The sequence below is a fragment of the Psammomys obesus genome, unplaced genomic scaffold (assembly GCF_907164565.1).
Source record: "Psammomys obesus unplaced genomic scaffold, mPsaObe1.curated_primary_1811, whole genome shotgun sequence".
Classification (NCBI taxonomy): Eukaryota; Metazoa; Chordata; class Mammalia; order Rodentia; family Muridae; genus Psammomys; species Psammomys obesus.
Window position 1 is genome coordinate 7656273 of NW_026590663.1, and position 23378 is coordinate 7679650.

Below are 23378 nucleotides of genomic sequence, written 5' to 3' on the forward strand. Positions count from 1 at the left end.
GGGAACAACACATGTAACAGTTTTGCTAAATAGCATCTAAAAGGAGGTGATTGATTCATAAAGGCCCATTCTGAGTGAGTAGATGAACATGGTTTGCTTGGAACAGGTTAGTTCTCACCAGCTGGGTTCTTTAAAAGTGCCCACTTAGCACTGTCTTCTGATTTCAGCATGACCTCGACAGACACAGCATCCAGCTCTCAGGCTTCTTAGCCTCTGGGACCAGGAGCCAGATAACTGTCTTTTCTGTTTAAATTGTCCAGTCTTGTACATTCCGTTATAGCTGACTAACAAAGTCAAGTCCAGACTAACTGTCAGAGGAGTCTATGTCTCTCAGTCATGGACTTGCCCAATGTCTCTCCTGGGCTGTTACTGGCTAGTAGCTGCTGATGGGAAACATAGCCCGGGCTAAAAACAAAACAGTGATGGATTTTAGGGCACAGTAGTCATACTGTCAGTCAGTTGTGCTTCCTGTGGTCAGAGATCCAAGAGACATGATGTTTTCCTGACTGCCACATACGGTTTTCAATAAATGTATATAGAAATAGTAGATTGCATGTGCAGGCCCCTTAGTACTAATCCCAGAGCTCAGGAAGATACACAATAGAAGCCTGAAACACATCATGCTAGAAGAGAGGGAACATTGATAGGGACCTGCCCAAAGGGATCTGAAGCCAGAGTGCCCTTATTTCAGAGTTGGGAACAATTTTAAACCAAAACAAAGAACAATAGCAGCGGATTATATCTTTATATTAAATGAGAGTCTGCAAGTTGATAGGAAGTGAACTAAATCAGTGATAACTTGGGAGTTAGATGAGAGTTAAAATTATATAGTTCACAGTGCTTTCTTCACAAACTGCCTATTAATACAGAAAGGAAGAGCAACTTTCCAGTAGAGACTCCTGGCAGGTCTATTCTAACCAGGGATCAAATGGAATATTACCAGTGTGTTGTCTGTACTGCTTGTCTCCATCACAAAAGAACAGAAAAGGCAAAAGAACTGGCCTATCTGCTTCAAAAATACTGGTTCTGCTGAGCATGGTGGTGCACGCCTTTAGCCCTTGGGAGCAGAGGCAGGCAGATTTCTCTGTATTCCAGGCTAGCCAAGGAATACACAGAGAGTCTGTCTCCAAACGAAAACAAACAAAACTCAACTCTGTGTTGTCAAAGAAAGATAGATGGTTCCATTTCAAAGATGTACAGAGCCTTAACAGGGCACCTGATTCTGAATTACACTTCCCCTCTTTACCTACAGTGCCTGCAACTCTTGGTCAGCTGCAGTCCACAATTACGACACCTAACAGTCCAGCAGCAATCGTCTGTAAGCGCTCTGAGTCATGAACTTCCACCATCCTGCCCCACACTGCGGGGTGCATTGTCCTGCCCATTCTCTGTACACACACAAGGCCATATGCTACCCCCTAGCCATCAGTTAGGAGGGGTCTGGATTTTCAAGCTGAGTGTGTGATGCTGCCATGTGTTTGCTTCCAGGTAATTATTATTTTGACTTATTAGGTCCCACAGATCACAGTAGCAGTGATAACCAGCAATTCTGATGCACTTCTTTAGAGACAGTTCCATGCTGCAGCCAGCCTGGCTTCAAACTCTGCAGTCTCCTGTCTTAGCTTCCCAAGGGCTTCTTTGACAGTAAAACAGGTGAAAACATAAAGAAGATTTGAAACAACCATATTCAAGTCTCTTTTATTGCAGTATATTTTTTAAAAAGATTTATTTATGTATATAGTGTTCTGTCTTCATGTACACTTGCATGCCAGAAAAGAGTACCCGATCTCACTATAGATGGTTGTAAGCCACCATATAGTTGCTGGGAATTGAACTCAGAACCTTTGGAAGAACAGCCAGTGCTCTTAACCTCTGAGCCATCTCTCTAGCCTTACAGCGTATTTTTAATTGTTTTATTATTACCGTATCATCTGTTGTATTATTTTACAAATTAAACTTTGTCATAGATCCATATGTATAAATGAAGGAGGAAAGTAAAACAAACAAACAAACAAACCCCAGCATACCCTAAATGTACAGTTGTTCCTTAATGTTTGGGGGTGATTGATTGTGGGGCACTGCACCACAAACCAAAATCCTCAGACTCCTGAGCCAAGTCCTATGTATAAAATGGCATAGTATTTGCATATAGCTTGTGCATATCCTGCTCTATACTTTAAATTTCCTCCAGATTCCTTATACTATCATTATTCCAGTGTAAATACTGCTAAGTGGTTGTTACGTTGTACTCTTTAGGGAATAACGATGAGGAAAATGTCACTCGATGTAGCAGCTGTGGAACCATGAGTGTGGAGGCTGGCTGGTGCTTAGCTTCAGGCCTCCACTCAGGAACACCCCTGAGCTGATACTGTAACTCCTCTTCCTTGTAGGTATTCCAGTAGGAATGTTGGTTTGTGGATTGGGTGGTTAGTCTGTTAATATTTTGATTTTGCTCTCTTGTGGCTCTGGGAAAATGACCTGATTTACAGAAATTGTGCACTTAAGAATTGGGAGCTGATAGCAAAGCAGCTCCGACATTGTTCTCAGATGGTTGAAGAGGAGTGTACCTTCTCTGTGCAGTGTGCAACTTTGGAGACTTAGAAACTGCGCATGTGGTGTGGAGCAGCCCATCCAGTTGCAGACAGCGCTCTTACTCACTGATTTATTCTCTGTTACTCTAGAGAGGCATGGCAAAGGCAGACAGAAATATGCTCAAATGCTTAGAGCTCCCTGCAAGCAAATTTTTATTTATTCATTCATTCATTCATTCATTCATTCATTCATTTATTTATTTGTTTATTTTTAGCCTGGTCTATAGAACAAGTACCAAAGGACACACAAAGGATACACAGCGAAAGCCTGTCTCGGGGTGTGAGGGGGAGTGGGAGAGGTTGGGCTCACTGTGTAGAATACAGGACCTGATGGCGTGAAACTATCTTCCAGAGGGAAGTTGGGCTTCCTGTAGCCTGCGTGCAGTGTGGAACGGAGTGCCTGAGAAGATGCCTAGTTCATCGACAGTTTGAGAAAGCCTGCCTATGACTCCTTGCCATGTGATTTCTACAAACCCCTGACAAGAGTTCGTGTTCAATAGAGCTCTTAGGTCTTCTTTGCTTTGGAAAAGCATTTCGGTCCCAGCGTTAGTTCTCTTTCTGGCCAATACAGAGAGAGATGATGTCATGTTAGACAGCCAAGGCCGTGTTAGGTCTCTTTTTATGTGCTGATTGTGAATTAGCCATTGTGCCAGACATGTAATTGTGGTGGAATTACTGACACACTCAAGAAAGCAATATAATGTCACGGAATATGGTTTAATGTTCTCTTTTTACTTACTTGGGCACCTGATCAAGGCACTCATGTTAGGCTCTAGCCATCTTTTGCCAGGAGAAAATCTTCCTAGCTTTTTGTTAGCTGCCAGAAGAAGTAAACTAGACAGTCAGTACCAGATCTAGACTAATTCTGTTTGTGCTTGCTCCCACTCTTTTTTCCAGTTGTGATCTCAGATAATGGAAAAGAGACAAAAAAAAGTAGAGAAAGGCTATAAAACCTTTTGTCCTTTTTCTCTGTGCTCAGTAGAGTTGGCTAGGGAAATCCTTTAAGAATTCCAGCACTGTATATACAAAATGACTAGGAGATTTCTGGGGCTTTAAAGGGTATCTCAATTTTTAGATGTTTTAAAACAAACTTGTTCTAATTTTTTCTACTTAAATTTTTTTATTCTAAACAAGCTAATTTTACGATAGAGAGAGAGATAGAGAGATAGAGAGAGAGAGAGATAGGAACCCCGCACACTCTGAGCACATTGTCGGAGCAGACAGTGAGTTAATAGTTGCCCTGTTATTGCAGGATGCACTCTGGTGCTTTATCATCGAGGAGAAACACATGTGACTCTCATATGCTGGAATGGAGTAAATGCTCAGTAATGGCAGTGTTATTATTTCCTGTGTTTTTACTCCCGGATTGCTGAGCACTGGCAGATTTCCTTCAGGGAAAATCTGTAATTAGGAAAAGAAGCTAAGAGCTGCGGAGCTTTAGGGGGAGGGGAAAGGAAAGCAGTGGGCAGGGCGTGGAGTGAATTGGGAATCTAAGTCTAGTGGCAGGCTTAAATTGGTTTGTAAACATTTGCCGATGGGATGAGGAGGGCAGGGGTGATGAGTAGCACCCACGGCCTCTGTCGGCCTGGCAGGTACTCAGTAATTCTGGGAATTAATTTAAGGGCGTTCATGTGTTGGATCATTAAACACTTGTGCTGTTTTGCTTAGTGTTCTCCAGATTTTCATATCAAAGCTTGTTTTTATGAAAATTGCCTTGCTTGCTCTACCATTCCAGCTCTCTCCTCTAGCCCTCATGCACTGACTGTAAGATGTCAATGTTCAGTAATTCAGAATGCAGTAACAAACATTTCTTTATTCTCTTGGCATTTAAAGCCACCAAGACTTCTCAGCCTGTCAAAAGCGGAGCTGTCCTGTAAGCCCCTCCCCCAGAGTTCCAGTTGACTGCTCTTTGCTGGGTGGAGCCTTCCCTGCCAGAAATGGAGCTCCTGCCCCAGTGGGGCTCCTTGGAGACAACCTTAGCTAAAATCCTCGCCGTGAATCAACATCTACATCTGCTGATTTGGGGCTGTTGCTCCCTCCATGCTGCCAAACACAACTCTGTGATAATGACAGCGTTTGCCAGCACGCGTATGCAGTGACTCAGGAGAGGGGTGGCCAGCAGAGCAGCCTCTTTGTGGGAGTGGATTGCAAGAAGTGCTAATTCCATGGCGGGTTGAGATATTAATATCGTGCTGGCAGTAGATAAACAGGCAGCAGAGGGCTATGTAATGAGAGCAGAACCAGCCACAGCATCTTTCCCTTCTTTCCGTGCCACCGTAATCTGTGCTGCTTCTTTGAAAGGGCTGTCCTCCCGGGCTGAGATGTGCAGAGTCCTCACTGGTCTAAGCAAGCTCTGCTTAGTGGGGCTGCCAGCCTGCCTGCACTATCACCTGCCGAGGCTCACCAGTGTGCTAAGAGTTAGCTCTATTTTCAAGCAGTACCAAATCACAGCATATGGCACAGTCTCCTATTGCTTACTGGACCCTCTCCCTAAAGGGCAGCGAACCAGATGGTGCGAGTGGGGCCTTTGGTGTAGTTATGACAGACACAAAGAAAGACATAACCACCACTCCCCTCGACAATATCATGTCTCTTACTTCCAACAATTCATATTGGTCTCCCCCCCCCCCCCCCCCCCCCAGTTGGCTCTTTATAACAAAGTTCTCTTTCCAGGCCGCAGAGAAAAGAGCGACATTAGTCATTTGAGTGCCATTCCCTATGCACTGTTCTCAGGATAGTAGTTGCACACAATTTAAAGGGGCTTGCCTCATTGTGTAGTGTGCACAGTGTGTGGAAGAATTCTTGAAGGCAGATTCTCATCTGAGGTCTGTTGTCAGTTGCAATGTTGTCACCAAAAAGTTGTTTTTATTCCTCCTCCTTCATTTGCTCCCAACGTGGTTTTCTTATACCAGAATGCTTTTCTCTGCTTTTCCCTCTCCCTACTTTATTCCTGGCTCTTCTCCAAGCCTAGGTAAAGTGGAAGATATACAGTGAGCATCAGGAAGAGAAGCGTGTTGACTATGTTTGTTACAGCATGTTTGTAACACTGTGGAAGGACAACTAGGCATCTCCTAGCTTTCCTATAGGCTGGAGAGGAGCCTGAAATGTAGGTCGTGCTTCAGACTTTTCTTGAGGGTGGTAGCTTGTTTATAACATTCTGTAATAGCCTGGCCTAATGTGGGCTCCTTACAGACAGCTTCTGCTGGCTTTCTGTATGGATTGATGTAGGGCCTGATGCTGCTAACAAGAAAAATGCTGAGCTGGAGATCCTTGTTACTCAGTTTTATTTGGATTCCAGCTTACCATCCTCGGCCTCTCCCTCCCGCTGCCAGAATGCATTGTGACCTCCAGGTGCTAACTGTGTTATTTCCATTGACTGAACCATATGTAGCCCCAGTGTTCACTGACCTGTCTTTTCTGTTACAGAAATATTGCTGAGGCTCTTGTCAGCAAGGGCCTGGCCACCGTGATCAGATACCGGCAGGACGATGACCAGAGGTCCTCACACTATGATGAGCTGCTGGCTGCAGAGGCCAGGTAGGTTCAGAAACCGCTAAGCACGTTGAGACCCGTGCCTCTCCCTGAGCCGAGTAAATGGGAAACAATATGGAGGTAGAGTCTGAATCATTTTTTCTTCCAGTTTTTGCCAGTGGAAAAAGGAAGGCATACTTTGAACTTTCTGCCTAACCATGATTTAATACACTTATCACCCCCCAACTCTGCCCCAAATCTGCAGCATATGGAATGTGGCCATCCTATGTTGTCATTATGGAAGGAAGGAGCATCTCCCATGTCTGATAATCACGTATGATTGTCATCTCTGTTCCTGGGACTGTCAGGGACTCCTGGCCGGTGTATGCAATGCATTTGGCTCAGTCTTTTCTACAGAGGCCTTCCCTGTCCCCTCCCCTCTTCTCCCCTCCTTCCTCCTTTCCCCTTCCCTCCTCTCCCACTTATCACCCCTAGACCTCTTGTCGTGTACAAAGGAAATGGAAACATTTATTAAGAAATGAGTTTTGGTTTCAAACGCTTCTGGCAGCTGCCAGGAGAATGTTTGAGAGGCCCTGTGACATTTTCCTTTTGTCCTTCATCCCAGTGGCTGCTAACCCCAAGGAGAAGCTGGTGCTCAGCTGGGTTTCTTGCCATTGACATTCCTCGTGGCTCATATTCTCAAAGACTTTGGTCAGTGTTGCTGGCAGGTCCATGGTTTTCAGACTCTTAGGATGCAGTAAGAACTGTACTAATGCTGGACTGATGTGGGTAGCTCAGCAGTCTGTAGACACAAACTGTCTCCGTTGTGTCGGAGTGATTGTATGGGTTTGTCTCGCTCAGCAGTCCTTCAGGGGCCTCAAGACCTATTCTAGATGTTTGGTCATTATGAGATTGTGCCTTCCATCAGTTGGGCACACATTATCTGATTTTGGTTTCACACCTTGTCATTGACATCATTTCTCTTGCTCTTTGGCCCAGAACATTGTCTTAACACCCAGCATGTACCTCTTAATAACACTATGCCATGTCCTGACTGCGAGAGTACTTAGAGAAAATCATACAGAAGGCCAGCCTGTTGTGACCTTCCTGATTCTTTCTTGTGGGCTTTTCTCAACCACCCTGCCTAGAAATGAACTGTTATAAAGCTTTGATATAATGCTTAGTAGCCATTAAAAAGCAAGACTTCCTGTGCCTCTTATTCCAGTACTTTATAGCTTGAGGACAGCACATCCCAGGCCAGCATTGGCTGAAAGTAGAGTCTGCCTCAAATAATAGCAGTACAGTAATAGTGTAGATTTAAAATGGGTGTTTCTCAAAGATAGGTTGTCTTCTTTTCTTTCTGCTGTTATATGAATACAATGACCCCCAAACCCCCATGCTGGGAAATGTAAGTACACTTTTCATAATACTGTACAGGCCAGACCCACCAGGACGTACACTTTCACCAAACTGCTGGAGCACATGGGGCTGCCATTGGGCAGCTTGGTCGTTTTGATCTGAAGGCAAATTGAAGAACAAGTGAGCCTTTCGCTGTGGCAGGATCACGGAGCAGAAAGGGCGATGCAGAACCACATTTCCAGGCCTGGGCTCACAGTGCTACATGGAAGCACATACTCCTAACAGGCGTGGACATACTATGATCTCAGGAGCTCAGGAAAGGGAAGTCAGAGCCAGCTCCTGGTACACTGGGAGAAATAGCCAGTGTGAAGATTGTTGTGAGTGTTGTCTAAGGAGCATGCAGACATAAGGAAATTGGGAGACATTCAGGTTTTAAGGAGAAACAAGCCTCTTCAGTGGAGATTTTGTGCTGAAGTAATATAACAAGATGCCTGCTTGCAAAAGCAGTGAGCTGCCTTGCCTAGAGATAATTGTGTCAAGCCATTGCTTTCAGACTGATGGTGGAAAAATTGGCTTTTGGGTCCTTGCACTGTTGTTGGTTGAGTAAATAGAGAGAAATTAACCACTTCCTCAGGGCCTGGAGGCATGCCCAAAGGCAATACAGGCCCCATAAAGGATTAAGAGAAATGGCCAAGATGAGCTAGAGTGGGTTTTCCTTTGGAGCACCAGTGTTAGTGAGCCCTTAGATGATAGCCCAAGGCCATCTCCTTGATGTTAGCCCTAGTCAGGTGAAGTGCAGGCAAGACTAGATTCCTGCGAGGTAGTCATGGCGGTTTTATAGCTATTTGAGAGATTCCTCATGTAGAGTGGACTCATTTTGCAAATGATCAAGCCAGGCTCTGTCCCCAGCCGTGTATCTGCTGACAGTGTTTCACTTCAGTTTGTCTTCAGTGCACCCTTCCTCCCCTTGACACTTGGTGTGTCGTTATCTTCGTCTTTGTTACTCGCTCACTTGTCAGAGTTCTTTGTACATGTTGCCTCTGTCCCAAATCCTGCCTATCTGTTGAATGTTATCCAAGTTCAGGGCTGGTTTTCCCTAGATGGATTAGCTTTTATGTTTCCAGTTGAACTCTGCTGTGTGATTTGGTGCCCCAGTCGATTAGATTTCTCTACCTCCCAGCTTAGCGTCCTCTGTAGATCTCATTAGTGAGTTGTTTACGCCTTTTTTGGGCCATGAATAGAACCCCTCAACAAGAAAGACTTTGGTGTTGACCCCAAGTCTCTCATAACACAGACTGTCTTTTGTTTATCATTCCTCCAGCCACTTTTTAATCTTTGATTGTGTACTGAACCAAGCCAATAGGAATTAATTTCCCAAGGAAAACTTCTTGAGCTACTTTATCTAAGGCTTTACCAAAGGCCAAATTAGAGTCATCTGCTGCCCTCCTGTGAGTCAGTCAGTCATTGTGAGCTCTCCAGGTCACTAAGAGGCTGTTTTTCATTCTCTCCTCACAATGGTGGCGATGGCCACAGATTTCCTGGCCACTGACCTTGGTTACCAGCTTTTCTCTGGCTATCGCTGGTGGGATCAGCAGTGGCACAGCACACTCTTCCATTGACTTGCTCTCCAGTGTGCCGCTTGGCCATTAATCCTTTCAGAGAAACGTTGTAAGCTTTGGGGAAAGGGCAGCCTGTTAACTTCTCTGACTTCTTGGGTCAGCACAGCTGCCTACCCAGGAGCTGATGAGCTTTCTCCTGGCCCTGCAGCTCTTCCTTTCTCTGCAAGGGGCTATGCCCCACCAGCCCTTCTCAGGTTATCGGTCAGGAGACCAAAGAGCGGTACTAGCCCTCACTGGGAGTCCCAGTGAGAGGAAGGACAAGGATGGGAAGCACAGTGCAGTCAGCAGCCGGTTGTGGGCCTGCACATGGACTTGCCTACTTGAAACAAGCTCCCTTTTGCTCTCTTTTCATCTTGCTGACCTTTGAGGAGCCTTTATTTAGCTGCCTGTCTGCTTATGGGCAACCCTCATTATGTCTCAAATGCTTGGCCCATCTGGAGGAAGCCACATCTCTTTGTTAAAAGAATAAATAAGCCTGTTAGTTCCCCAAAGGCAGCCTTCCTTTCTAGCTCAGGTGTCCATCATCAGCCACCTCCTCCCTCATTGCCTTGTGTCCAGGCAAGATAAGGCTTTGGCATTTCCTGGGGTACTCGGGCCTTTTCTCTCTCGTGGGCTATTGAGAAGCCCTTAACTTTGTTTGTCCCAGTGTCTGACAGATCCAAGTTGCTTGTCCTTGGAAATTTTTACGAAAAGAATTTAGGTGTGCCTGACCTACAGTTCACTGTGACACCCTTGAATTTGTTTCTCTTTTTGAGGTATCCCATGGCCCCTAGGGTGCAGCCCAGATCAGTTCTTGTTCTGCATGATTCAAATGTTTAATGCCCAGATTTGTTTGCTCTGTTATCTGGACGGGGTTCTAAGCATTAGGCAGAGCACCTGACTCAAGAAGGAAATACCTCTTGCCTCCTTTTGAAGGGTTTCTGAGCCCCTCCCCCAATTTTTTTTTTCCCCTGAAAATGTCACATATTCTATCCCCTGTACGTGCTGTAACACATCCAGTTTGATTTTGGAAAGGCCAACATGAAATTTTCATTCCCATGGGAGGTGTTGTTACTGTGTTTTCTTGTTGACAGTGTAGCACAGGGTTTAGGCTCCACCAGGGTGGCCAGGAGTAGAAGTCTGCCTGCTCCCATGTGCAGAATGCTGGGGTTCCGTCATGGTGCCCACACCCACCTTTCCAGCATGTTTTTTTGAATATGCTACTCAGGCTGAAGTAATGCCTGGAGTCAGATCAAAGGCTGGCGGGTGCCCTGCTTTCTTTGGGTCTGTACAAATGAGGAACAACATCTGTGGATATTCTCTCTCCTGTAGCTGTCCAGCTTTCTTTAGAACTCAAATATTCTGAACTGTAACATGCCTGTAGTCCCGGCAATTATGTTAAGCAGGACGAATGGGAGTTCAAAGCTAGCCTGGTCTACATAGGAAGACCCTATTTCACAAAATAAAGCAAAACAAAAACAAAGCTAAAGCTTTTTTTGTTTGTTTGTTTGTTTGTTTGTTTTGTTTTGTTTTGTTTTTGAGACATCCCACTGTGTAACCCTAGCTGATGTGGAACTCTTTATGTAGATCAGGCTGGTTTCACACTCACATATTTCTGCCTGCTCTGTCTCCCACATACTGGGATTAAGGGCATCTAGTACCATACATAGCTCACAACCTACTATTTCAATTATTTCTGGACTCTATTAGAATTTGTAGCTTATTGCAGAAAAACACAAAGTTGGGTGTTTATTCATTTAAGGTGCTTTTCATCTCAGATTTTGTGATTTCAAGGTAGGCTGTATATATTCAAAAAAGAAATTGATAGCCCAGCTTGTCTGTGGGAAAACACTTGTATGAGCAGTCTAGCACCTGGGCAGATTGAAATGAGTTTAGCTTCATTCTGGACACAGGGAATGAAGTCAGTGCTATCTCTCAGCTTCTCGTGTTTATTCTGCTTCTTTATGGCACACTGCAAGCTTAGAGAACTGGTGCTGTCCTTAGTCTCCGAGAGGCAAGCACAAACCTGCCCTCGTCTCTGCTCTGCATGGCTCCCTCAAGAACTCATTTTTCTGATTGAGCAAACTCTCTCTTTAGAACAACAAAAATCAAGTGCTTCTGCTTTGCTAGTGTCTCTAGGCTCCAGGCCCCACAGGCATCAGCCTCCACCTTTTCTAGCATGATTGACAGTACTTCCCGTTGTAAACTCTAGGAACCTTTACTGGCAGTTCTGTCAGAGTCTGCTCAAAGTCTGCATCTTGTTTGCTAAGCCAGTGTCAGTGGGCATTTGTAGGAGGGCCACAGCTCCCCCATCAGATGACTGCTGGTGATGTAGGGGTCACGTTGGTCTTGCCAACATCCCCACATTGGTAGTCCCTGCTTAGTGAATGCATGCTTCATGTCTCCTGACATGTTCTCAGGGCCACTGGGAGTGAAATGCTCTTGTCCGTGTGCTCAAGTCAGAGTTGCTCTCCTGGGGTTCTCGAACACAAGGAAATTTTCTGTAAACTTTGAAGAAGTAGGGAGAAGTCATATTTTTAACCACCGAAAAAAGTCTGGAGTATGCAGCTATGCCACACGGTAACAGAAAATACCTTGCCTCAATTGAGTGAAAAATCTCTCTCTCAAGAGTTGTCCTCTGGTCCCCATCCAGACACAATGAATGAATGAATGAATGAATGAGTGAATGAATGAATGAATGAATGAATGAATGAATGAATGAATGAATGGCAATGTAAAACATTGTGACTTAGTAAATGAAAGACGTCAGTGTACTTGTATGGCATATTTCCAGTTTGTTAAAGATCTTGAGCTGAAAACATAGCAAGATTCATCCCTTTATAGTGTGGGGTTTTAATGTGTGTTCCCTGTAAGTGTTTGTGTATTGGAGATGCTAGAACTGCTATGTCCTGTCAAAAAGTGTCTTAGTTGGTTTTCTGTTACTGCAACAAAAACACCATGACCAGAAAGCAAGTTGGGGAGGAAAGGGTTTATTCAGCTTACACTTCCAGATCATAGTTCATCTTTGGAGGAAGTCAGGACAGGAACTCCAGCAGGGCTGGAACCTGTAGGCGGGAGGTGATGGAGGGGTGTTCTTTACTGGTCTGCTTTTTATTTAATAGAACCTAGGACTATCAGCCTAGGGATGGGCCCTCCTCCATTGATCACTAACTGAGAAAATGTCTTACAGCTGGATTGCATAGAGACATTTTCTCAATGAGGCTCCTTCCTCTCTGATGACTCTGGCTCGTGTTAAGTTGACACACAAAACCAACCAGTACCCAAGGTATAGATGACATGGGTTAACTCAGATTCCAGGAAAGCAGATCTTGCTGTCAGGAACAGTTGTTCAGCTCTTGCATGTGATGGTCCTGCATTTTATCTCTTCTCTTCAGTCTCTCTCTGTCTTTCTCTCTCTCTCTCTCTCTAGTATATCCGAGGTCACAGGCATTGGGAATAATGGTGGTGAACAACAACAAAAGAGAACAGATTTAACTCTTTACGAAGAGTGTAATCCTCGAAGGATGAGAATTAAGTAATTTGTGTAGTGCCTCTAGATATTACTATTTTTTCTGTTTCCTGTTCTTTCTTGCCTGTTTTTTTAGCCCTTCCTTTTTCATTCCCATTTATTATTAACACTGCTTGCCTTACATCTTTTTCTATTCCATTTCTCATTTCTATTAAATTTTCCCATGAGAATGTCTCCTTGATATTCGTCGTTTCTGTTCAGCCTCTGTTCTTACCTTCTCAATAGTTTAATGGTATGACTTTAAATAAACCAAGATTTCTCACTTTGAATCTAATGACCTCAACAAGTGAAAATTCTCTTTGAATAAAACTGGAACTACTGAACAGTGTTAAAAACAGCTTTTACCTGACGCTTTTCTCTTCCCCGATTATTCGACAGCGTCTGTAACACCAAGGTACTTCTGGCTTTTCGTTCCAGTGTGGCAGGAAGTAGAAATAGGTGAATACTTGTCTGGCCTCTTCGCCAGCTGCATTACCTCAGAGCAGAGCAGGTTGGAAACCATCTGAGAATGGAAAGTGGCCTCTCTCAGAAACAGCCTGCTGGCTTCCATTCTTTTTAAGTCTGGGAGGCCCCTCACGCCCTGTTTTTGGGTTGCAGTTTGGTGTTACAGTCCCGAGGTTGCTAATTGGCTTCAGCACATGGTGGGGATTGGGGTGGGGTTCACTGCTGCGGAATAGAGCAGATCAGCTACTGCAAGTGGATGTGATAACAGGGAAATGCACTGAAAGAGCTGGCGTGGGGAAGCGATGTGAAGACACAGCTGAATGTGGGGAAATTTAGCTTTTTCCCTTTCTTCAGAAAAGATGATGCACTCAACATCCAAATAGCAGTAATCAATCTGCATTTAAGGCAGCACAAATGGCCACTTCTGGAGAGCTGTGTAATGCCTCCATTTCCAATGAGTTTTCTCCTTCAGGATATTAAGAGGATCTGTGCCCTCCCTTCGTCCTTCCCCTCCCCTGGTTCTGATGTAAACTGTGAGAGCTCACAGGTGACTGAGGGGAGTGGGGCTAGGTTGGAGCCCATTTATTTGCTCCCCTGGGTGCCAGGTTTGTGGCGAGTTCTGCCAGTCATGGTCAGATAATAAGCTGGTAATAAGCACATCTTACATAATGTCTCCTGCAATCATTAGGCTGTGCTCATTGTTTTCCTTCGGAGGATGTTGTTCCAGACTTGCCTTTCTGGACCATCTGACCACAGTGGCCATTCTTCAGTGTGCGCAGCTGGTCTATTCAGAGAGCTTGTCCACTGTTTGCCTTCTCACTGGCCTTAGCTAAGTTCTTGGTCTTTCCAGAGATGTTGACACATTTGGAGATCATCATACGGTGAATATAATTTTAATCTGAAATAAACTGTAACGGTGAAGTGATAACTGATCGAAGAACATAGCTATAAACAATCCCTGACCACTGTAAAGCAAATCCCATTATGTGACCTTTTATGGCAGATTTAATCTTCATTACTTTAGCGGTTGTAACCATGGCTATAAGTAGAGAGAACAAGGCATGAAGCAGATAAGCTTAAATTTCTCTTTGCATGCTTGACTCCTTCCTTCTTGACTCTGGTCTCCTTCATACAGTTTTTGGCTCTTACTGGTTTAGTCTTACTGCTTCTGAGTGGCCTTCACCAGCTCTTGACTAAGGTGAGATAATCAGGAATGCCATGACACTTGCTCCTCTGAAGTGCCAGGTGGCACAGTGGTTCTGAGACTGACACTGTATGAGCTATCACCCTGGCCTACTTGGTTGTAATCCTTGGGAATCTCTTAGAAGGCTGATAATTTGAGTAATTAAACACTGATCCATTAATGCACAGTATTTTATAGCTGCTTGTGAATCCACTTCATAGCTTTCTTTGATTTGCCAGCTTCTTTGCATCTCAATTTCTGGTAACCTCCCTTGTGCATTTCTGTTTTCTCTTAAGCTGTCTCTGTTCCCCTCCTGCTTTGGACCCAGAAATTGAGAAGGATTACTTCCCCTTCCTCCTGCTTTTGCATCAAGTTCAGAGAGCTAAATCTCCAGAGGATTCCAGCAGGTTCAAGTCAGCATAGCTTACTTTGGAAAAGCATTTTCTGAAACCTGCGCTAAATATGTATTGCTTTACTCAAGTCAAAGGACACATTGCATTTTTCTATAACTGGGTTGGGGAGATGGCTCACTGGGTAAAGATGCTAGTTGCCAGGCCTGACCACCTGAATTTGATTCCCTGGAACCCAGGAGATGGTGAGAGGGAACAGGACCAGCTTCCAGTCCCCCTGCATTATAAATAAGTCAATGTAACTTTTAAAAAGGAATGTAAACACTTCTGTAGCTGCCTTGTGTCTGTTAGGCAACATAGTTTATCAAGCTTATTGTGATACATTCAGGAATTGTATGGATGGTTTAGATGAACAAGTAGTGGTTGCAGAGATACAGGAGGGAGGCTGCAGGATACAGATTGAGGAGTAAGCTGCATGTAAGAGTCACTTGAGTCTAAGTTATTCACCAGCACTGTCCGTAGAAGTCAGTGTGTTCTGTCCCATTTCCCTTCTGGAAGATTGGCACAAAAGATGCGTCACTTCTTCACCACCGTAGCAGTGGTTGCATGCCTCTGAATTTTTAGCAGATGATTCAGACTGCCCACCATTTTATTTAAAAGTTGTGCCTTGTGGCATTGTTTATAATAGTGTAAGTATTATATTCATGGAAATATCTATCAGTAAGTGATTGATTAAATTATGAACGATGAGGCTGGGAGGTGGTGATGCACACCTTTGATCCCAGCACTCAGGATGCAGAGGCAGATGGATCTCTGTGAGTCCGCGGCCAGCCTGGTCTACAAAGCAAGTATGGAACAACCAGGGCTACACAGAGAAACCCTGTCTCAAAAAACAAAAAGAAAAAAAGAACCATGGATCTATGGGTTAGATTTACTGTAGAACCATAAAAATGAAGTAAAGAAATCAATGATGCAGCGAAGTATTCACTTAGCTGTTTGTTATGGAAAATATAAGGCCACAAAACTTTATCCACAGTGATAGCGGTTTTTTAAAAGGATAAGTGGGAAGATGTGTGTTGGCACTCAGAAAACATTTTAAGAACTTTTATATTAGAATAAAATTATGACTTTTTTTTATTATGGACTTTGTAATCAGGACAGCAAAGACTGTAAAGCCAGTGTCACTGAAACAATTTTAAGTAATCTGCTTTCTTAGCGTTTTTTGATTCCTATTGACCATTTATTTCTACCTAGCACTAATCCTCCTTTGATCCTAATCTGGGACCAGTGTCATCTGCTTATCTGCAGCCGTGCTCCCATCCCTCTGCCATGAGCTCATACCCCCCCTCCCTCTTTCCTGTCGCTGCAGACCCGTTGTCATGCCTGGCACAAAATCGTGTGCCTTCATTTCTATCTTATATTAGTTTTAGATGAGAGGATGACCTGGAGTTCTTTGTTATTTGCTTCACTGCCTCATAATACCTACTGACTCATTAATCCACCCGCCTCCCTAGACCGTAGCACTCAATTTCTTCATTTCCAGGCTGTGTGCTCACCGGCTTTTCTGTCTGTCTTATCAGTAGTGCTCACTCCTGTTGAACACGCAGCTGCATAGTCTTGGTCAGTCGCCCACACACCAGGTTCTGCACCTGTGACTGCTCTGCACCTTGTTTTCTGACCCTGTTGCTTCATGCAGCTGCCCGGGTACCAACAGAGAGGCCAAAGGAATTGCTTATTGCAACTATGTTTCAGGAATCCCTGTGTTTGCTTGCTACTGCAACACAATGTTCATAAATATGGCCGGAACCAGTGAGAAGTGTTGGAGAGCTAGCACTTTTGTTCTCTGTTTGGTCTGATTTGTAACCCTTTGTAGAGGTTATTTTCACTTCTTCTAAGTCAGTTGTCATCAGCTGTCAGCACAGTCACGTAGTTGTGTCTATTTCTTACAGTGCTCTGAACTCCGCAGACTTCTCACCCAGCGCCCTTGAGCTTGGATCAGGACACGGCATCCAGGGCAGCCAGCAAGTCACAGATAGTTGCCCTTCAGTGGCTTTGGCACTATCCAGTTTGAAGTATTTTCAACATTCCATATAGGCATTTATTTGCTCAGATTCACTAGGCACACTTTAACTGAACTAGATGCCCTTGTGTTTATATAATAGTGAAAGCACAGATCTGTGTTAAAAGGTATTACAAATATTAAGGACATTAGCCTAACGAATCCCAAAGGGCCTGCAGTTTAACTGTAGAAAAGAAGACTAGAACATGAAGCAGTGCAGATTGGTTTGTTGCCATTTATAGTTACATACCAAATTTAATGGTAATATACAGTATATTTGTGTATATAATTTTATACATTTCAGAGGAATTCATTTAGCTCACTGAATCTAACAGCTTACCTCCAAGCTCAGCTTTATCTTAAGAATTACTAATGTAGCAGCTCTTTTCTTTTTTATAACACGTTTTTGTTTGTTTGTTTGTTTGTTTGTAGTTGCGTTGTTATTTGCAGCATAGCTTCATGTAACCCAGGCTGGCCTCAAACTTGCTACATTGCTAAGGATGGCTTTGAACTCCTAAGTCCCCTACTGCCACTAGGATTATAGGCATGTGTCATCTTGCCTATCCATTTTATGATGTGGTAAGACTGGCTCAGATAAATGACAACTAAATTTTTAGTTGATTTTATGTCTATTTATATGCGTACGCACATGCATGGGTTGCCCTCAGAGGCAGAAGAGATTGTTTATCATCTGGAGCTAGTGTTTTAGGTTGCAACTTGAGAGCTGGCAACTCAGCCCTGATCTTCTTCAAGAGCAGTAAGTGGTTGTAACCATTGAGCTGCCTCCTTGGCTTCCGAGTATGTGACTACTCTCCTCATTTTATGAAGAACCTGGAAGGGCAGGTGAGGTGGGAGAGGAGCAAAGCCCCAGGGACACACGTAATTCAAAGCATGTAGGTGGGGTGCAGAGAGAGAACGGACTTAATTCAGTTAAAAGCTGCAGTTTGCAACCATAGGAAGATATGAACTGGGACCACATGGTAGCTGCTCGGGAAAGTAAGTTGTAAGAATACAGTTTTCTCTTTGTGTGGTAAGGGTACATTAGCTTCGGGTACAACACTTGGCTAGTCCTGGGGGTGGTTGCCACTGCCATCCTCAACACACAGAAGAAAAGATTCTGTGTTCACTTTCCTCTCGGCCCTTGTTTGTGAATCTAAGCAGAGAAGTGAAGTGATGAAGTTGAAGTCATGATGGTAGTATGCAAGGAGGAATCAGAGTTAGTAAGCAACATCAAAAATGACTGATGAATTTATTTTAAATATTTGTGTAGTGGTCTTGGGCTAGACCCGAACCCAGAGGGTTATAAAAGAACGAAGTGAGCACTATGAAGAAAGAGGAAAGTGCTGACTGGCGCAGATAAAACAAGCAGAACTGAAGGGCACCTTGGTACCTGGTGACCAGAAGTACATCCTTAAAGGAAAGATACAAATGCTGAGATGTTAGCATCCTTGACCTCTGAACACTGTGTCCTTTCTTGCCCATCATCTCCCTGCTACTTATCCTTTCTGTCATACGCCACTTTTACTTTCCATGGAACTGTTATCTCTAGATCTTTTCATGTATGAAAGCAGCCCGTTTGCAGACCCAGAGAAAGCTACTGCTCTTTAGGAAAATTCATATAAATAGTAGTTCCCCACCCCTCACCCCCCCCCCAGGAGATTAACAGATATTTCTACTATTCTTGCTGAAGTGCCTGTATATCATGTGGCAGCCATTTTATGATCACAATAAATAATTTTTAAGTTTATTGAAAATTTTTAAATTAACAAAAGTAATTGTTTAGACTAAAACTCTGCTGTCCCTGAATTGGTAATACAGTGATTACTTTCGTATTGGCCTATTGGTCAGCCCAGCTTAGGTTCATTCTGTAGCACCAACCTTGGCCTTAATGAGAGCTCTTTCTTAGAAGTTTTGTGCACTAGAGAGCACAGAACCCCAGAGCAGACCTGGTCCTTCCCTGCTGTTCCCAGGCACTGTGAATGACCCTCCTGTCACAGCTCTCATCTGTTTGTGGTTGGTTCTGCTTTCGAGTGGGAGGGCCATAGCACTGTGTGTGAAGTTCCAGCGACCTGTGTGGGAATTAACTGCCTACTGGAATTGTCACTTTCTTTCTCATTGTGAAGAACTAACAGAAGAGCAATTTCAGGGTTATTGGAGTTGTTTTCAGGTGTGTATGTGTGCAAGAGTATTTGTTATGGTTTGTATTTGGTTGTTTGTGAATGGAGGCTGGTTGTGCTTGCCCAGCTTCTCAGCTCAGCCTTCCTGGTAGCCACGAATACCAGTTTGTCAGGCTTTCCGAAGGCAGATTCGCTGGGTGCACAGTGGCTAAGTCAGGAGTCTCTTGGCAGGGAAGGTTGTGGACATGGGGCTTTAGCAGGTAGAAGAGCCTCATCTGTGGCTTCTAGCTGTCAGTTTCTGTCTAAACCTTCATGTTCTGTTAGTTTCAAATGCTAAGAACAGGAGCAGCCCACCTCTGACAGTCAGCCCTACTCAGAGGCTTTCAGTAGTCTACTGAAGGGCAGCAGATAAACCACGATGAGCACCTCTGTGCATTGCAGCTGGATCTAACTCAAGGCACGTCAGGTCAGAGTGTGTGTATGATTCTTTTTTCTTGCTCCTTATCAACATATCCTTAGTGTAGAGTAGAAAGTAGACTGTCCTATGTCTTCCCAGGGGTGTAAGGGACCGGCTAGGGGTGCTGCTGCTGCAGCTGCTGCCAACAAACCTGACTGGTTCTTTTCTAGGTCTGTAGCAACAGCTTTGTTTCCTCTGCGACTAAAAGATTGATTGATTACTTATTGATTGGTTGATTGGTTTCGGGGGGCAAGGTTTCTCTGTGTAGCCTTGGCTACCCTGGACTCACTGTATAGATCAGGCTGGCCTTGAACTCACAGAGTTCTGCCTCCCCAGTGCTGGGATTACAGGTGTGTGCCACCTTGACCAGTTGACTAAAAGATTTAAATGAAGGAAAGAAGTAGTAAGCGAATCTTGGGATGTCCCAGTTGAGTCACAATATAATATGGAGAAAGTTGGATGTCCACTCATAGAGTCTTAGTCTGTTGAATTAAAAAAAAAAAAAAAAAATTAAGAGCAGACATAGACAGAAATGCAAGAATTTCCTAATGTTTAAAAGAAAAACTGCTCAGTAGGCAAACTGTAATACTGGCAGCTCCCCAGAGGAGGCAGTGGAAATGATAAGCCGAAGAGGTCAGCCCAGTGGCAGGAAGTTGAACTTAAAAAAAAAAAGAATAAGGAAGCCCAAAGAAAGCATTGGGGAGTCTCAAAGCATACCTGGGCTCTGGCCAGCATCCAAAAGCAAACGAAAGGAGAAAGGAAAAAGAAATAGTTAAGTCCTTCTGCGTCAGGACTCGCCAGGTCAAACATACCCTGACAAACACCTTGGCAGCATCTAAGGACTACACCACAGGATGGGAATACTAGAAAGAAAGCTTTCTTTTTCTGAAGGTAAACCTGGCTCCCTGGGGTGGTCCCATAGTCAGGTCCTTGACCTGCCCAGATGAATTAAGCCTCAGGGGAGAAAACGGGGCATATTTCCTGGAGGTAGATCCCGTTCTGTACTATAACATGTGGTGTAACTAGCCTGAGTTCTGTCCCTTGTACCACATGGGGAGAGGAGAAAATCCACTCCTGGAGAGGCCCTTTGGCCTCCGAAGGTGTACATGCACATGCTCACACAAACATACTAAACACACGCATGAGCATACTTTTTATAAAGTAGGTATCTATTTACCCCAGATAAGGAGGATACCTACAAAGCACAGAAAGACTGTTGCCTACGTCCATTTTGGTAAACCTGTGAGGTTATTGGTGTTATTTATCGGAGCGATTAGCAAACAGCTATGTCAGCAGGAATTCCCCCTGTGCAAACTTACATACACTATAGCACTCATCACAGGTAGCTGTGCCAACTCACACGCCATGGCCATACCACTCACTTACAGGAAGCGTTACCACTCAAGAATTCCTCCCTTAGAAACTGTTCACCGATGGAAATAGCCATGGGCGGGGGGCGGGGGGAGAAGGAAGGAAGCCAGCCAGCAAGCTAGCTAGCTTTGGTCTGTTGGGTTTGGAGTCGTTTCAAGTCAGTTGAGTGAGTGACGGATTACCTGGGATGGCAGAGGGGCTCGCTGAATTGTCAAAGCACCCACTGGCTGCAGGTAAGAGGTGTGGCCAGCTTAGGTGGTACTGAGCCGTGCCTCCCTGACTTGGTTTGTTAAGGTTGGGTTGAAGAGTTGCGTCCCTGAGAATACGCTCTCTAGAGAGCTCCTGCCACCGCTTCAGTGTAGGCCTGAGGGGGAAGTGTGAGCCTAGTCCTGCTCTAGCAACTTTCTTTAGAACCCAGAAACCTCCCAAAGGCTAGAATAGGGTCCTGGGCCTCTACTGTGTTGAGGTCTGAAACTACCGGTACCCATGTGGGCCTTTTCTGACCCAAACAGTTCTGCACTGTGGCTCTTCCTTCCTCACCAGTGAGCATGCTCAATAGTGCCGGGCAGTTGACAGGTGTAAGGTTGGCCCATGGTCAGATATGTGAATTCCAGAGTTATATGAGAAATCCTGCTGTTGGCACCCCACAACTAATCAGAATGAAGCTTAATATCAGTTATATAGCACAGAATGAAGTTTAATATCAGTTATATAGCACTCGCTAATTTTCCCCCTGTCTTAAATGGCCTTCCATACAATATTGCTTCATTCCAGGCAGCTTATCTTTTTACCTGGGAGGAACTTATTTCCATTAGAATTGGAACACTAGCTACATATTTTGCATTTAAAATGTTTCATGTGATTAAGCGCTGAAACATTATTACTTGTACTTCTTAGCAGTGTGAGCTTCCAACTGATTCTTCCTTTGTGCCCAGAACAATGCCTTTAATTTGGAAACAAGTAAGGGAGCTCTCTGATTACCAGGCACACAGTTAGGTGAGACTGGTAGCCAAGTGCTGGTAACTGGGCTGGGAGAAGAGCAGCTTCCACTGTCCCGTCAGCGCTGGTCCTCATGGTCCGGATGCTCAGCGGCGTGCACTGGGGCTTGTGTAGGGGAACACCCCATGTCAGCAGTCCCCACTCCCCACCGCTGGACTCTTCCCTGCTGTGGTTTATCTTAATGAGACTTTCTCTTCTGCCCTTACAGAGCTATTAAGAATGGCAAAGGATTGCACAGCAAGAAGGAGGTGCCTATCCACCGAGTTGCAGACATTTCTGGGGTGAGTTGTGCCCTTGAATCCAACTGTGGGCTCAGAGCCCCAAAGAACCTGTGTTTCTCATTTGCTGAAAGACTCTGCTTATGTGTTTTCTGCAGCTCTGCGCTTTTCAGGCCCTAAATGTGAATTTTCCAAGGTATTTTTAAGGTATGAGTAGTGATTCTGGCTTACACTGTGGAAAAGGATAATTTAAAGCCCTTATTCTGTTTCTTTACCTGAGCTGTCTGTATGTTGCTTTTTCATTTTTTAACTGTTATGAGTTTAGAAGACACTTTATGTTTCCCCGTTGTACTGAAGTAAAATTAGCTCTTGGTTTTTTAAAACCTATTTTATTCTGTGAATGAGAAGTCTTCGTGTTAAAAGGTCAAGTGTAGGTTATAAGAGAGTCTAAGAATTACTTCTGACTTCTTAATGAGTTCTTCCTCGCAGCTTGCTGTCACCCAGACAGAATGGAAGAATATGTGACCATCCTCAGAGATAATAAATAATGACACTATTAAGGAATCAGTGGCCAGTACTTCTGACCTCCCAGCAGGCTGTGTCCCTAGTAAAGTAACCATTTACGTTCTCTTCTGGCTGAGCAGAGTCCTACTTGTTGAGAGGATTCATTCCAAAAATACCTAGGAAGTACCTACTGTGTTTAGGAAGTGCTCTAGGCACTGTGGCTATGACAGTGGAGAGAGAGAGAGAACAGTGCTATCTTCCATGAAGAGAAGTAATACCAGATAAGGGGAGGCAGATGAAGCAGTGCTCATTTCATTCTGGTGACAGGGAAGGCGCCCGGCATGCACACTGTTCTTTGCAAGCCCTGCGCCTGTTAATGGCCGGGCAGGGATTGGTGTATGCCATGGTGAGTAGACCACAGTACACCATGAGCTGAAGGAGAAAGGACCGCTGAATCTGAGCACAGATACACAGCAATGTGCCTTGGACCTCAAGATGACAGCACCAGTATAAACAAATTCTTTCAGCCAGGTGAGGTGGGAGGCAGAGGCAGGGGGATCTCTGTGAGTTCCAGGACAGCCAGGGCTACACAGAGAAAAACAAACAAACAAGCAAAAAAACCTTCCTTTGCTCAGCCTTGCCCGGAGCAGGGAAGAACTTTAGTGTTACGCCATGTTTACATGCCTGGCCATAGCCTTTCTTTCCTCTTGTTCCTATTGGTAGCTTACTGCAAACGTGTCTGGCCAGATCTCCCTGTGTGGCTGTCCTCATACCCTGTTTGAAGCAATGGGACTCCAGTGAGCTTTTCTTCCAGGATAGCCAGTTAGCTCGGGTGGCAGATTAAACAGGGTTGCCCACATCACATGAGCTAAGAGTCAGTCTAAGTTGGGTCTCTTGTAGGTAGGCACAATGCAGTGATACACATTTTTTATGGCGTAGAGTCCTGAGGAGAGACGTGTTGGCAGTGGCCTTTCAGCCACTAGTGTCTGCTGAGGCACATTGTCACCAGGGACGAACGATGTGCCCTACACGCTGCTACTCAGCCAGTTTTCGCTGTGGCTTAGCAGGCTGAGTTGTTTTCTTGCATATGTGTTACTGATTTCTATAAGTATGTGCTGTGGGATTCTC

The 23378-nt window shown here is 44.6% G+C and overlaps 1 protein-coding gene across 1 annotated transcript in view; it reads left to right on the forward strand.

Moving 5' to 3' along the window:
• Snd1 (staphylococcal nuclease and tudor domain containing 1) overlaps positions 1-23378 on the forward strand; it is a 397879-nt gene that overhangs the window by 211680 nt on the left and 162821 nt on the right. Inside the window, exons 13-14 of the mRNA XM_055608222.1 lie at positions 6018-6128; positions 21737-21809. Coding sequence (XP_055464197.1) covers positions 6018-6128; positions 21737-21809 — 184 coding nt within the window. The remainder of the gene's footprint in view (positions 1-6017; positions 6129-21736; positions 21810-23378) is intronic.